Source organism: Camelina sativa, chromosome 12 (assembly GCF_030686135.1).
Source record: "Camelina sativa cultivar CO46 ecotype springtype chromosome 12, ASM3068613v1".
Lineage (NCBI taxonomy): Eukaryota > Viridiplantae > Streptophyta > Magnoliopsida > Brassicales > Brassicaceae > Camelina > Camelina sativa.
The window spans coordinates 18432141-18447508 of record NC_141891.1 but is presented as its reverse complement, the minus strand read 5'-3'; the positions used below and the strand labels follow the sequence as shown (position 1 = coordinate 18447508).

The following is a 15368-nucleotide window of genomic DNA, read 5'->3' as shown; positions in this document are numbered from 1 at the left end:
GTGGATATTGTAGTTAGGTTTTGTAATAAAAACTAGATGGCTACTTTTTTTTTTTAACATGCATTTATACGAACTTGAATCCGGATGGTGACATAATTAAGAACATGTATGTCAATGAAAATGTATTATTCAAAACAGTTTGTGGATTTGGATTTTAAAAAGTTTTAGGGATTTTGCAGGATTTGAGAGGATTTGTTTAGTTAAAAATACAGAAATCCAAATCTCATGGTTTTATGTGGGATTTGAAAGAATTTTACTATAAATCATATCAACTTCCCTAAAATCTATCAAAATTTTAAATTTCTTAAATCCCTTCAAATTCTCCAAAATCATTGTTTCAATACACTCCCCTAAGTATTTCCCCATAATTAATGACAACACTAATACAAACCACTTATACAAGTTATGGTAAGGTTAATTACGATTTGTAATTTTTAAAAAGGTAATTTTATTCAAATTCAGGTTTATTAAAATTATTAATATGGAATTAGTAAGATTAGAATGTAAAAATTCAACATTACTAGCTAATTCGAAGATTAATAATGTTACAATATTTTTTATTTCTAAACCATAATCATCGAGTGAAGTGATTATAGTGTAGTGGCCAATGGTAAGTCCTTAATGTACAAGGTATGTAGGGATTTGGCTAATAGACCAGCCTGTTGTGGTCCAATGGTTGAAAAAAAAAAATTAGCCCTTGAGGATTTGGTCTCAGCCCAGGTCGAGCCCAATTGACGAAGGTCGTTCTCTCCAAAACTTACATTCTCTTTGGCGTTGTTTTCAGGCTATGTGTAGAAGATGAGTTCGCTAAGCTGCAAATGGCCATTTCTGCTCATTATTTGTCTACATACATACAGCATACAGGGTCACTTGTATATTTTTTTTGTTAAAGAAAGGGTCACTTGTATCACCTAATAACACCATATGTGATTTAATAATAATAATATATATGCGTGTGTGAAATATCTCATCGATCCAAAGAACTTGCGTAGATCAAATCTTGAATATATCTATACTAGTATTTTTGCAGCAGTTTTTGCTCATATTTTTGAAAAGTTTTTGTATTTAATGCATTGAATTTAATATTAGTTACCAAAAATTTCATAATTAATTATAGGTAAGATTTAAAAAAATAAAGAAATTTGTATACCTCATTTAAACATAAATATGATTCTCATTCATTTTTATTTGAATTTATATTTAAATTATCTTAAATTATTCTATAATAGTATAATACATTTAGTTAATAAAAATTGTGATTTTTTTCTTGCGTATAATATAATAATTTTTTTTAAAAAACAGACATATATATTACCCAATAGATGAATAAAAAAAAAATACCGGTACAATATCCTACATCGCCTAAAAAATTGGGCAATAGTTCAGAGTCATATTATAAAAGAAACTAAAATGATTCAGAATATAAATGAGTAAAAAGCTTAATTTATCAGGCATTCAAAGTTTGAAAACTTTTATTTGGTTTATTCTAGTTCTTTATTTTAAATATTTTTAAAATTTTAAATATTATAAATATTTATATTTTATAAAAAGTATAAATATTATAAATATTAATATTTTATAAAAAGTATAAATATTATAAATATTAATATTTTTAGATAGTTAAACTTTATAAAATATTAATAATATTTAAAAGTTTATGAAGTTTCAAATATTATAAATATTTATAAAGTTTAAATATTATAAATATTTCAACTTTTAAAAAGTTAGAAGACTTTTAAAATATTAATAAAATATTTAAACTATTACCAAACCTCAAATATGAAAAATACTCAACCGTTTTAAGAATTCTAAATATTATAAATATTTAAATTTTATAAGAAGCGCCAATCTTATAAAATGTAGATGGATACAATCTTAATAAATAACATATCAACTCAATCTAATATTTATAATACAAAACAATAAATATTAAAAATTAAGATGATATAGTGCGAGTTAAAATATCTCGGGACGGGGTTATATAGCAGGACGGTTTTTGTCGATATTTATATAAATTGAAAATATCATTATTTCAGTGTTACACGGGTAAAACATCATTTCATTACTTTGTTAACAATATTGGTATCATAGAATAGACATATATAATTAAATTGATTAAATAAATATTATGTAAAAGATAAATTATATTACGGTATTATATGGTTTAAACTATAAAATTAACAATTATTTAACCAATAATTAAAACTTATAATTTAAATCTATTAATTATAAATAATTTGCATCGCGGTATACTGCGGGTCCCAATCTAGTTGTAATTACATTTACAACGTACCTTTAAATGTTGGAAATAGAACCTACGGATCACCATTCACCACAAACGAATTAAAAGGGTCGTAACTGACCTGATAAGTCGCGGTGAACATATGTATATTATGCATCACGATCCTAAGCACTATGGACTAAACAGCACTTTTTTTGCCAATATTGGAGCAAAAAAGTTCGCAATGAACTACAAAATATTGAATCTTACAAAAATAATATGTTTGATTAAAAATTCGATAATTTTCTCATATATGTGAAAAGTACATGTATTTATTAATAAGAAAATTACTATGTAAGGAAAATTTTAAAGTAAAATGAGGACTCATTATCTTTATTTTAATCTCTTTTCTTATAATTAATAGACTTACTGCGGATGCGGACAAAGGTAAAGGGCTGGTCTTTGACTTTGAACACTCAGCTTCTTCAATTGGTGACGGTGACCGAACTATGAGTTCTGCTCAGAATTCTGTTCAATCACAGCCGATTGTTTCCTCCTCTGCTTTTCTGTCTGGTCATGGTGCTACGGGTCATCGAGCTAGCTTCTCTGCTGGCTCTTCCGGCACTACCAAATACCAGAAGAAACGTAGACGCCCTAGTCAATGGAGGAGGAAAGCTCAGGCCACGTTAAAGGATCAGGGGACTGGAAGAAGTAATCAACCTGTTAACGATGAGAATGATGTAGTAGTGATGTCAAAGAGGAAAGCTTGTGATGAGGTTCCAGTATCAGCTAAGGTTGCTAAACATGATGCAAGTAAGGCGGTTCCAAGTGAGGAACTGCCAGTTCAAATATGAGTTTTATGAGTTGGAATTGTCAAGGATTGGGGGGCACCTTGACAATTCCTTACTTGAGGGAGATGCGTCGTCTACATTTCCCGGACTTTTTGTTCCTCCTGGAAACTAAAAATTCCAGAGACTATGTGGTGAAGTTACAAAGGAGTTTGGGGTACGAGTACTCGCATATAGTGGATCCAGTGGGGCTCAGTGGAGGATTGGCTCTATTCTGGAAGCCATCTTATGAAGTTGAAGTTATTAGTGCGGATCACCGAATCATAGACGTGAAGGCCAAGCTTGGATCACTTTCGTTTTATGTTTCTTGTGTCTATGGGGATCCGGTAAGTAGTTTGAGACAAGGTGTATGGGATTCACTTGTTGACATTGGGGTGTCTCGAGATGCACCATGGCTGGTCATAGGTGACTTGAATGAAATGGTCAGTAATACTGAGAAGCTTGGAGGTCCAGCACGGCGGAATCATCATTTTTCCCTTTTAGAAATATGATTCTTGATTGTCGCCTACGGGAGGTCTCCAGTATTGGTAATAGACTGTCGTGGGCCGGTAAACGCAATAATATGTGGATCCAGTGCTGTTTGGATAGAGCCCTTGGGAATGAAGCATGGTTTCAGCTGTTTCCACGGGTGCAGGGTGAATATATGGAAAGGATTGGCTCGGATCACAGGGCATTACTGCTACGCTTTGCTAATGATAATGTTTCTAGATCAGGAAGGTTCATTTTTAACAAAAGATGGATCTCTAAACCGGATTTCGCTGCGGTGGTTCAATCAGGTTGGAACAAAGGCGTGACTACGGGACAAACATCTGTGATGAGTCGGATTGCGGAGTGTAGAAGAACTATTTCTGGATGGAAAAGATCACAAAATCTGAATTCCAAAGTGCGGATACAGCAGGTTAGAGAGCAACTGGATGCAGAGGGTACCAAAATACATCCTAACTTTCAGCTTATGCGGGATCTGCGCTGGGAACTGGCTGAGAATTATCGAGCAGAAGAGCTTTATTGGAAGGAAAGGAGTCGAGAACAATGGTTGCAGGGGGGTGACCGCAACACGAAGTTTTTCATGGTAGTGTTCAACGGCGTAGGATTCAGAATCAGATTTTATCTCTTTTTGATGAAAATGGTGTAGAGCAGTTCTCTGAGGGGTCTAAAGGAGAGGTGGCCGTGGCATATTTCCGCAAGATGTTTACTAGCTCAAATCCTAGTGCCATAATGGAAGCTCTAGATGGGATGGTGCCTCGTGTCACTGATAGTATGAATGCAGAACTAATTCGCCCGGTTTCTGCATTGGAAATAAAGAATGCAGTTTTTAGCATCAAAGGGGAGAAGACGCCAGGGGCGGATGGTATGTCGAGTCAATTCTTTAAGGAATATTGGGATGTTGTTGGACCTCAGGTGGTGCAGGAGGTGCAACAGTTTTTTGCATCTGGTCATCTTCCATCTGATTGGAATTTTACGCAGGTATGTCTAATCCCGAAGGTGCAGAATCCTACTCGCATGACCAACCTAAGGCCTATCAGTCTGTGTTCTGTATTATACAAAACAGTGTCTAAAGTTTTATGTCAGCGTTTGAAGCGGTTCCTGCCTAAAATAGTATCAGACACTCAAGGTGCCTTTGTGTCGGGTCGCCTCATAACTGATAACATACTTTTAGCACACGAATTGGTCCATGCGCTTCAGACGAAAGCAGGCTGTAATGAGGAATTTCTAGCCATTAAGACAGATATGTCTAAAGCCTACGACAGAGTAGAGTGGAATTTTCTTGAAGAACTGCTTATTAGGCTTGGTTTTGATATTAAATGGGTTAACTGGATTATGAGCTGTGTGCGTTCAGTTACCTTCTCGGTTCTCATTAACGGGAAGGAACATGGCTTCATTAAACCAGAGAGGGGGATTAGACAAGGGGATCCTTTGTCCCCCTTTCTCTTTATTCTCTGTGCGGAGGCACTAGTCCATGTGATGAACAAGGCAGAGCAAGAGGGTAGACTCATGGGGCTGAAACTTACACCGGAGTGTCCTTCGATCCAGCACCTCCTTTTTGCTGATGACAGCCTATTTCTGTGTCGTGGTAGTCTTTTGGAATGCTCAAACCTGTTACAGTGTTTAAGGTTTTATGGAGATGCGTCTGGTCAAGAGATAAATCTCCAAAAATCATCGATAACCTTTGGAAAGAAGTTAGATCCGTACATGAGGAGGGTTATCGGTTTGTTTACGGGTATTGAACAAGAGGGAGGGGCTGGTAAGTACTTAGGCCTCCCTGAATGCTTTAGTGGCTCCAAGAAGGACATGTTAGCGTATATAACAGATAGATTAACATCTCGATTACGCGGTTGGTTCGAGAAAACATTGTCCTTGGGGGGAAAAGAAGTTTTGCTTAAAGCAGTGGCGCTTGCTCTTCCAGTGTATGCGATGTCCTGCTTTAGGCTATCGAAACACCAATGTAAGAAGATAACGAGTGCGATGGCTAACTTTTGGTGGAATGCAGTGGAGGAGAAGCAGAAGATGCATTGGGTTTCTTGGGAGAAAATGTGTAAGTCAAAGGATCAGGGTGGCTTAGGATTCAGGGATATAGGCCGTTTTAATCAAGCTCTTCTTGCGAAGCAAGCTTGGCGCCTCCTGGATGCACCATCTTCGTTACTGGCACGGGTGTATAAAGCGAGATATTTTCCCTCGACATCGTTTATGGAGGCTAATCTTGGTCCGCGACCGTCTTATGCTTGGAGAAGTATATTATTTGGGAGAGAGTTGTTGGAAAAGGGCCTCATGAAGTCCATAGGTGATGGTTTGGATACCAACGTTTGGCTGGATAAGTGGGTTTTTGATGAGCTTCCACGGAGACCATGTAATAAGGAGCAGATGATAAATTTGAATCTCCGAGTGTCTGAACTTATCACTAATCAAGGGGACTGGAATCTGCAGGCTCTTCAGGAACTTTTTCCCCCCTGTGATGTTATCAAAATAAGATCATTTCCCCCGGATACGCGGCTTCAAGATAGGTTGGTATGGGCGTATACGAATAATGGACACTACTCAGTAAAGAGTGGTTCTTGGTTGAGCTCTAAAGCTATGGAGGTCCCGGGTGGCGAATCAGAGGGCTCACGAGTGTTGAATGAACTAAAAAAAAAGGTTTGGACAGTTGAGACAGCTCCAAAAATAAGAATGTTTCTATGGAGAGTCCTCTCAGGTGCTATAGCAGTTGCGGACTGCATGAGGAATCATGGTCTACAAGTTAATCCGATATGTCAGGTGTGCAGATCTGCCGACGAAACTGTGTCACATGCTCTGTTCCTTTGTCCTGTGGCGTCAACGGTTTGGTCAGCTACTGCTCTACCTTTGCCTGTCCAAGGTTTCTCTACTTCGGTCTCGGAGAACATTGGTCATTGTTTGAGGCTTATTACTAATACTGATCTACCATCGTCCCTACGCCTTGCTATACCTTGGATTTTATGGGAGATATGGAAGGCTCGTAATGGGATGGTTTTCAATAACAAGCTGCAGGACCATCATGTGTTAATTGCAGGTGCGGTGGCGGATGCTGAGGAATGGTTAAAACTGAATGAGTTGCAGAAGCAAGAGCAAAGGTCAGTTGTGGGTATTATGCGAGGGGGTATGTCACAGAAGAGGTGGACTAAACCAGCGTTTGGAATACTGAAATGTAATATTAACGCATCTTGGGCTAGTAGTCAGCACTATGCGGGGGGGGGGAGCTTGGATTCTTAGGAATCATGTAGGTGATGTTCTGTTCCATTCCCGGCATGCGTTTCTACCGACAGTGAATAGAATTGCTGCAGAACTACAATGTTTGCTTTGGTGTTTGGAGAGTTTACAGATCTTACAAATCCTCTCGTTTGAAGTCTGGACAGATTGTGATGCAGTAATTCAGGCGCTTGAAAAACCGCAGGCTTGGCCTAAGTATTGTTCACTGCTTCATAAGATAAGCCAAGTTATGGTGCATTTGCAGAATGTATCAATACACCTTGCGTCACCTAAGTCGAATGGAGTGGTGCGATCGCTTGCTAATAGTGTTACACGAGACGGCAGGTTGAACTCGTATTTGGCTATGGGAGGTCCTGCTTGGTTACATGAGCAGATTGCACGTGACAGCTATACTTAATATCGGGTGTTATTTTCCCGTTTTGCTTGGTTTTTGGTTTGCTTTCTCTATTTGAAACATTGTATTTCAACTTTTCTTTATATATCACTCTTTTCTTAACCATAATATAAGTCATTTATTATGCACTTGCTGAATTGATAGACATCAGTTTGAGTAGACTTTTGGATTCTCTTTGTTCATATATATATAATCCCTTTAATTAGGTCGTTAAGTGCATTTTTAAGCTTCTTAGTTTTTTTTCCAATCACTGGTTCAGGATACATGCACTAGTCACTAGACATTTTCCTCAGCCTTGCTGGAATTTTTGAAATATGGTAGAGAAAGAAAGAAAAGTTTGACACGTACGTACAGTATAGTCAAATGTGGAAAACTAATCAAATATGAGAGCGAGGTATGTGCCCCAAAAGCCGGCTTTGAAAATCTCTAAGCTCTCCAGGCCACTTGTTCGGGGATCAGTTTGCATGTGAACGTGGAACTTGGGACAGTGAAAACAAATGATGAGCGTACGTAAGACATGTGACAAATAACAAACAATGTATGTCGTTCTGCACATTAAAGCTCAGTTCCATGTTGACATGCAGACTTGGTAACGCTTACTCTTTGTGGAAAATTCAAAATTGGTAACGCTTACACAAATTAAAGCTCAACTAGCTCAGAGCCACGTGTTTACATTCCTTCTTTTCTTCCCTCTATTTTCCTCGCATTTTGTGGAGATCTCTATCGCTTTTGTGCAAGCGTTACCAATTTTGACTTTTCCACAAGAGAACCATAATACCGAACCAAATTAACAGAATTCTGTTTAATCTTAATTTAGTCTAACTAAATATTTCAGGTATAGTTTGGTTTGAATTTGGTTTGGTTTTGATGGTACAATAAATCAAATATAAATTATTAGGGTTTAGTATGTAATTTGCATTACGTTATGCCACGAGAGAAATTATGTTAATAAAACCTTCAAGTTATTTTTCTTATAGGTTACATTTCTTGTAGCACATCGTGAAGACAATGAATCAACTCTTTATTCAGGAAACAGTAAGTTAGAGTACATAATTTAAACCAAGATACTAGGATTCAGGGAAGCAAATGCAAGCAGATCTGGGTTCTGTTCGAATGACAACATGTTCTCTTCAGGCAGGGTGACAAACGCTTCAATCCCTTGTCCCTCCTTGGAATCCATCAGAATGGCCAAGTTCGAAACTCGGGAGCCACATTTCCTACAAACCAAACTGGACATCCCCATCCAAAGCTAGCCTCGTAAAGTGGTAGCTTGCACCAGCTACGTACTCACGGTATAGGGTTCGTGAGTCTCAGAGCTCAACTGCGAATATTTAGTGAGCATCAAATGTGCTAGCTTAGATCCGGTCACGGAAGATGAGTCAGATGACCTTTCCACGTCTTCGATCACAATTCATAACTCCTCCCTTTTGTTCTGTAAGTCTCTAAGGGCCTCTTCATTTTTAACTTCCTCTTCTTGACCAATACTCAAGACTACAGAAGAGAACATGACATTCCTAATCAGGCTTTCTTCAAGGGAAGGTATCTTGGAGCGCAAGTTAGCGAGCTGGATCAGCACTTTGTGATCACATTTCTTTGAGGATGCAGCTGCGACGAAGCATTTCCAAAGGAGCACAGTGACACTCTCCACCCGTGTAGGTCTATCTAAGGCTTCTTTACTAGCAACGTTTTCCCTGAGCTCTTCCAACTTAGACGCAGGGAACACAAATCTCTTCGTGATGTTGCTTCTCTTGCTGGCTTGTTCGTCCACTGGAAGCTTAAAGGCCTCATTAGCTGGTGGATAGAAATTTGCTGCGGCAAATTCAGGATTTACCGTCACAGCATCGTCCTCTCCTCGAGCCGTGGCTGCCCAAGACCGAACAAACGTGGAGATGGAGGCTGCGTTCGTGATTTTGTGAGTGATGCATATTCCAATGGCCACTCCTCCACATTGGAAATAAGTCGCTTTCACTATCAGCAAAGGCCACGTAGCAGCAGCCTTGTACGGGTTTTCGACGATGTCTAGAGGAAGCAAATGTTGGAGGGCTTTGAAATCCGGAGATCTCAGAACACCAGAGAGAGTACAATCATTGACACCAGCTTCGACAAAGACAGCTCCTTCGTCGTTACAGTCTACGGTGACTCCATTGATTCTTCCGGCAAGAGGGTAGAACTTGGTCAAGGTTTTGGATAGAGAATATTAGATTAAGCTTGAAGTAGCTTGAAGATCAAGAAAAGTATATTTAGGAGAAAAGCTAAATATACATATTTGTGTTCTAGGAGTTATCTAATAAGTTAAGTTTCCTATTTAGATTAGGAAATATGTGTTATGAGTTTTATATATAAAGGGGATGCAGGGTGTTGCAGAACCTAAGAGATTTGAGAGAAACCTTTAGTTTTTGAGTTATTTTTCTAAAGCAATAAAAGAGAGAGTTATTCTTATTCTTGATTCAAAGGTTTTCTTGTTCTATATTTGGTATCAGAGCCAAAACAGAATTGAGCTCTGCCGGTATTAAGAAGAAGGTGATCTCTTTGTCGTTCTTGGCGGAGTTGCGTCGAAGAACTTGTACGTGGTCCATTGAAGCAACGAGAGGAGTTTCTTTTCGTGAAGCCACACCATGAGTGAAATAATTGCAGCAAGCACACCGCAGGAAACCGGTCCTTCATCCATCAAGTGCCCGATGCTCAACTTGACAAATTACACTGTCTGGTCTATGCGCATGACGTTTGACGTTGACGCTTAAGATTCACAAAGTGTGGGAAACCGTTGAACCAGGAACAACTGACGTTGAGAAGAATGATATGGCAAAAGCTCTGTTGTTTCAATCCATACCAGAATCTCTGATCTTACAGGTCGGAAACCTTGAAACTTCAAAAGCTATGTGGGATGCAATAAAAACACGACACATGGGAGCTGAGAGAGTCAAAGAAGCTAGACTGCAGACTTTGATGGCTGAATTTGATAGAATGAAGATGAAGGAGTCTGACAAGATTGATGATTTTGCTGGTAGACTCTCTGAGTTATCTACAAAATCGGCATCCTTGGGAGAAACCATAGAAGAGCCGAAACTTGTGAAGAAATTTCTTAAAAGTCTTCCAAGAAAAAGATACATACATATCGTGGCTTCCCTTGAACAAGTTCTTGACTTGAATACAACAAGTTTTGAGGATATTGTGGGAAGATTGAAAACTTATGAAGAAAGAATCTCTGAAGAAGAAGATCATCAAGACGACCAAGGAAAGCTTATGTATGCTACTGCAGAGTCACAACCGTATCAAGCTCCCTATAATGCTGGACGAGGAAGAGGTCAAGGCGGTAGGTTCTATGGACGAGGAAGAGGACGTGGACGCTATGGTTACTATCAAACTGGTGGGTATCGACAAGAGAGAGATACATCCAAAGTGGTATGCTACAGATGTGATAAGACAAGACATTATGCATCCGATTTTCCAGATAGACTTCTTAAACTTCAGGAGACATTAGAGAATGATAACAACAAGACTCAAGAGGCTGATGCGTTGATGATGCACGAAGTGGTGTATCTTAATGAAAGGAAAGTGAAGCCAGAAGACTTTGAAACGCATTCTGATGGTGATAATGTGTGGTACCTAGACAATGGAGCTAGCAATCATATGAGTGGGAATCGTTCTTACTTCTCCAAGATCGACGAGACAGTCACGGGAAAGGTTAGGTTTGGAGATGATTCACGAATTGACATAAAAGGGAAGGGATCTATCCTGTTTAAAACCAAGTGTGGAGAACGAAAGGTGCTAGTTGATGTCTATTTCATACCTGAGTTGAAGAGCAATATCATCAGCCTTGAACAGGCTATGGAGGCTGGCTGTAATGTTAGAATGAAAGAGGACTTTCTAACTCTACATGATCGTTATGGTAAACTTTTGGTCAAGGCAACCAGGTCTCGAAATAGACTATACAAAGTGAACATTGAAACAGAGCACACGAAGTGGTGTTTACAGCTTTAGACATTGAGTGATTCAGCAAGGTGGCATGCACGACTAGGGCATATTGGTACAGAGAACATGAAGACAATGGTAACTAAGGAACTAGTTACAGGAATGCCAAGTATTGAAATCGAAAAGGAGATTTGCACTTCGTGTCTGCTTGGGAAACAGGTCAGAAGAGTTTTTCCTCAAGCAACTTCTTATCGAGCTACACACATACTTGAGCTAGTACATGGAGATCTTTGCGGACCAATTACGCCTCCTACAGCTGCACGGAAAAGATATATCTTTGTCCTCATTGATGACCATTCTCGTTACATGTGGTCAACCCTCTTGAAAGAAAAAAGCGAAGCGTTTGATAAGTTTAAGAACTTCAAAGCGTTGATCGAACAGGAGACAGGGGCTTCCATCAAAACGTTTTGATCTGATAGGAGTGGTGAGATTGTTTCACAAGAATTTCAATTTTTTTGTGCCAACTCCGGTATCAAGAGGCACTTGACAGCGTTGTACTCTCCTCAACAAAACGGAGTTGTTGAACGACGTAACAGGACACTAATGGAGATGACAAGGAGTATTTTAAAGCATATGTCTTTACCTAATTACTTGTGGGGAGAGGCAGTGAGGCATGCTACTTACCTTATCAATAGGGTTGCTACAAGAACGTTGGTCGCACAAACTCCATACGAAGCTTTTACCTTGAAGAAACCAAATATTGAGCACTTGCGGGTCTTCGGTTGTATTGGATATGCAAAAATAGAGTCTCCACACCTTAAGAAGTTAGACGATAGATCAAGAGCCCTTGTGCACCTGGGAACTGAACCCGGCTCGAAAGCATACCGCTTATTGGACCCATCGAGTCAAAGAATCATAGTAAGTAGGGATGTAGTCTTCGATGAAGGTAAGAGCTGGAACTAGGTGAATGTAGAGCAAGATATGGTTAGCGAATCAGGAAATTTCAGCATAAGCTTTGGAGAATTTGGAAATAATGGCATTAGAGAAGAAGAAGTTGTCAAAGAACCAGAAACAACCGTAACAGGGGAGATAGAAACATAGGAGAATAGTGAAGAGGATAATGATGACAGCGATGATGGTGACGGTGAGGTTACCATTGAAGCTCCGGTGAGAAAGTCAGGGAGACAAACAAAAAAACCAACCTACTTGAAGGACTATGTTCTATTAGCCGAGATCGAAGGTGAAAGACTCTTGCTCACGATAGATGAGGAACCATGGGATTTTAGCGAGGCAAAAGGAGATAAACATTGGATAGAGGCATGTGAAGAAGACATATCATCCATAACTAAGAATAACACTTGGTTCTTAGTGGAGCGTCCAGTTGGGGTTAAATCTATCGGCCTAAAGTGGGTTTTCAAAATCAAACGCAATTTAGATGGAAGCATAAACAAATACAAGGCAAGGCTCGTGGCAAAGGGATATGTGCAGAAATATGGCATTGACTATGACGAGGTATTTGCTCAAGTGGCGCGCATTGAAACAATCCGCTTTATCCGTGCACTTGCAGCGTCACACGGTTGGGAAGTACATCATCTCGACGTGAAAACTGTGTTTCTTCATGGTGAACTCAAAGAAACAGTCTATGTGAACCAACCTGAAGGTTTTGAGATTCAAGGCTCTGAAGATAAGGTGTATAAATTGAATAAAGCACTTTACAGACTACGACAAGCACCAAGAGCTTGGAATAACAAGCTGAATCAGAGTCTTAAGGAACTGAACTTTATCAAGTGCTCCAAGGAACCATCATTATATCGAAAGCAAGAGAAGGAGCATCTTCTTGTCATGGCTGTATATGTGGATGACCTACTTGTCATTGGAACCAACTTAAGCTTGATACTCGAGTTTAAAAGAGAAATGGCGTCAAGATTTGAGATGAGTGATCTAGGAAAGCTGACCTACTATCTTGGAATTGAAGTTCTACAGCATGAAATCGGTATCACCGTAAGCCAAGAAAGATATGCGAATAGGATCTTGACTGAAGCTGGGATGGAACAGTGTAATTCTACTTACATACCGATGGATGCAGGGTTGAAGCTATCAAAAGCACACAAGGAGAAAAATATTGACGAGAAAGGGTATAGAAGAAGTATTGGTTGTCTTCGATACTTGTTACACACTCGACCCGATCTCTCTTATTCTGTTGGGGTACTAAGTAGATATATGCATGAGACAGAAGAATCTCATGGAGCAGCATTGAAGCAAGTTATCAGATATCTAAGAGGTACAACTTCTCTCGGTCTTACGTTTCATCGTGAAAGGGAAATAAGTTTGGTTGGATATAGTGATAGTAGCCACAATACGGATGAAGATGATGGTAGAAGCACAACTGGTCACATATTCTATCTTGGCACTAGTCCAATTACTTAGTGTACGCAGAAGCAAGACACGGTTGCAATGTCGTCGTGTGAAGCTGAGTTCATGGCAGGTACCAAAAAAGCAAAGCAAGCAATTTGGCTCCAAGACCTGCTTAGCGAAGTGACTGGGTGTACTAGTGAAAAGGTCACCATTTTGATGGATAATAAGTCAGCAATAGCCCTCACAAAGAATCCAGTGTTCCATGGTAAGAGCAAGCATATACATAGGAGATATATTTATAAGAGAGTGTGTTGAAAATGGACAAATAGAAGTGGAGCATGTTCTTGGAACAGAGCAAAAGGCAGATATACTACAAAGGAACTTAGGAGAATCAAGTTCAAAGAAATGAGAGAGTTCATTGGTGTTCAAGACTTGAAGAAGAGAGACTTCAAGCTTAAGGAGGAGAATGTTGGATTAAGCTTGAAGTAGCTTGAAGATCAAGAAAAGTATATTTAGGAGAAAAGCTAAATATACATATTTGTGTTCTAGGAGTTATCGAATAAGTTAAGTTTCCTATTTAGATTAGGAAATATGTGTTATGAGTTTTATATATAAAGGGGATGCAGGGTGTTGCAGAACCTAAGAGATTTGAGAGAAAGCTTTAGTTTTTGAGTTACTTTTCTAAAGCAATAAAAGAGAGAGTTATTCTTATTCTTGATTCAAAGGTTTTCTTGTTCTATAGAGAAGTCTTGAGTATGTGTGAAGTGTGTTCTCGAGAGACCAAATCATCTTTGGTGTAGAAGAGAAAGGCTATGGTGTAAATGGGAGGGAGGATGTGGTCATAAATAGAGAGTTGGAGAGTTCGAAGATCATTTGGCGTTTCAGAAGATGGTTTTATGATTTCTTTACTGATGGTTTCAACCTTCATCGCCTCCTTCGATTATTATTTTCTTTCTTTTCTTTTGGATTTTTCTCTATGATTTGGACGTTGAGTCTATATCAATTATATAGTAAAGATTTGGCTAATTTCACCCTCTGGTCCTTATCTTCCTTTCACAATTTTATATCTTTATTTGGAATTATGTGAAACATCCCATGTCCATGTGCATGGAATTGGAAATGTAGGGATTTGAACCGTAGATGATGTGGTACACAGAGGACTCATCTCATCTCATCTCATCGGATATATATAGGTCCTCATACTTAAAAACTTACATCATCCACCCCTGTCTACGTGTCTATGGTGTGTCATCTTTGTATCATCGGTTTGACTGGTACAACTATAATATTTGTATGAATGATAAGATTTACACGTCATGAGTAATTCCTAATCTACCTAGCTAACCCAAAATTACTTAATTAGATTTACATGGAGTCAACACGAGTCGTTATGAGCAATTCCTAACTACCTAACTCACTGTACAACAACAACTATGCTTTCACTCTTTGTTTACTCACCATTGACTTAGCCAACAATAGATAGTGTGCATCACCTACATGGCTACATGTGCTAAACCTAGACGCCAAATATTCTCACAATATTTTGCTTGATTCGTAAGTATCTTGGCCGCCACTCAAGGACGTACACTTAACAAAATTCAATAGACAATCACGCCACATCATCTTCATTTCCAGCTTGATTCTTCTCGTGTTCAGTTCACCTGTTGCGTTTACAGCTGCTATCTTGTGACACCACAGTTCTGGTAATTTTCCTGTTGCGTTCCACAACTGTTACCTTGTGACACCAAAGCTTTGTAATTGTTGTATTAAATCCCCAACTTTGATAGTTTTTAAATATATATTCGAACAACATCTTGATTAGTTTATATATATAATCACGATTTAATGCAACTATCAGACTTTGAATTGAATGACTTCCCGAAAACTATGAAGTACCTTTAATCATGAACTATGATAT

The 15368-nt window shown here is 38.7% G+C and overlaps 2 protein-coding genes across 2 annotated transcripts; one reads left to right on the top strand and one right to left on the bottom strand.

Moving 5' to 3' along the window:
- The first annotated feature begins 3556 nt into the window (after nt 1–3556).
- LOC104772187 (uncharacterized) lies at nt 3557–7186 on the top strand. Its single transcript, XM_087476993.1, has 4 exons — nt 3557–4112; nt 4202–4533; nt 4639–6727; nt 6846–7186. Exons 1-4 carry the CDS (start codon nt 3557–3559, stop codon nt 7184–7186), a joined length of 3318 nt encoding a protein of 1105 aa, XP_087333119.1.
- A 999-nt stretch (nt 7187–8185) lies between these two features.
- Nucleotides 8186–9374, bottom strand: LOC104732121 (BAHD acyltransferase At5g47980-like; the record flags this gene model as incomplete). The annotated part of the gene is made up of 1 exon (XM_087476992.1): nt 8186–9374. A coding segment is annotated over one exon (780 nt), but the record flags the coding sequence as incomplete, so codon positions are not given.
- Nucleotides 9375–15368: the final 5994 nt, after the last annotated feature.

Excerpts from the sequence above, each read along its gene's own strand:
- LOC104772187 (XM_087476993.1), top strand. The coding sequence starts at position 3,557 with ATGATTCTTGATTGTCGCCTACGGGAGGTCTCCAGTATTGGTAATAGA. Across the intron at positions 4,113-4,201 it reads AGAACAATGGTTGCAGGGGG|AGCAGTTCTCTGAGGGGTCT; the intron begins GTGACCGCAACA and ends AAAATGGTGTAG. Across the intron at positions 6,728-6,845 it reads AGCGTTTGGAATACTGAAAT|TGAATAGAATTGCTGCAGAA; the intron begins GTAATATTAACG and ends TTCTACCGACAG.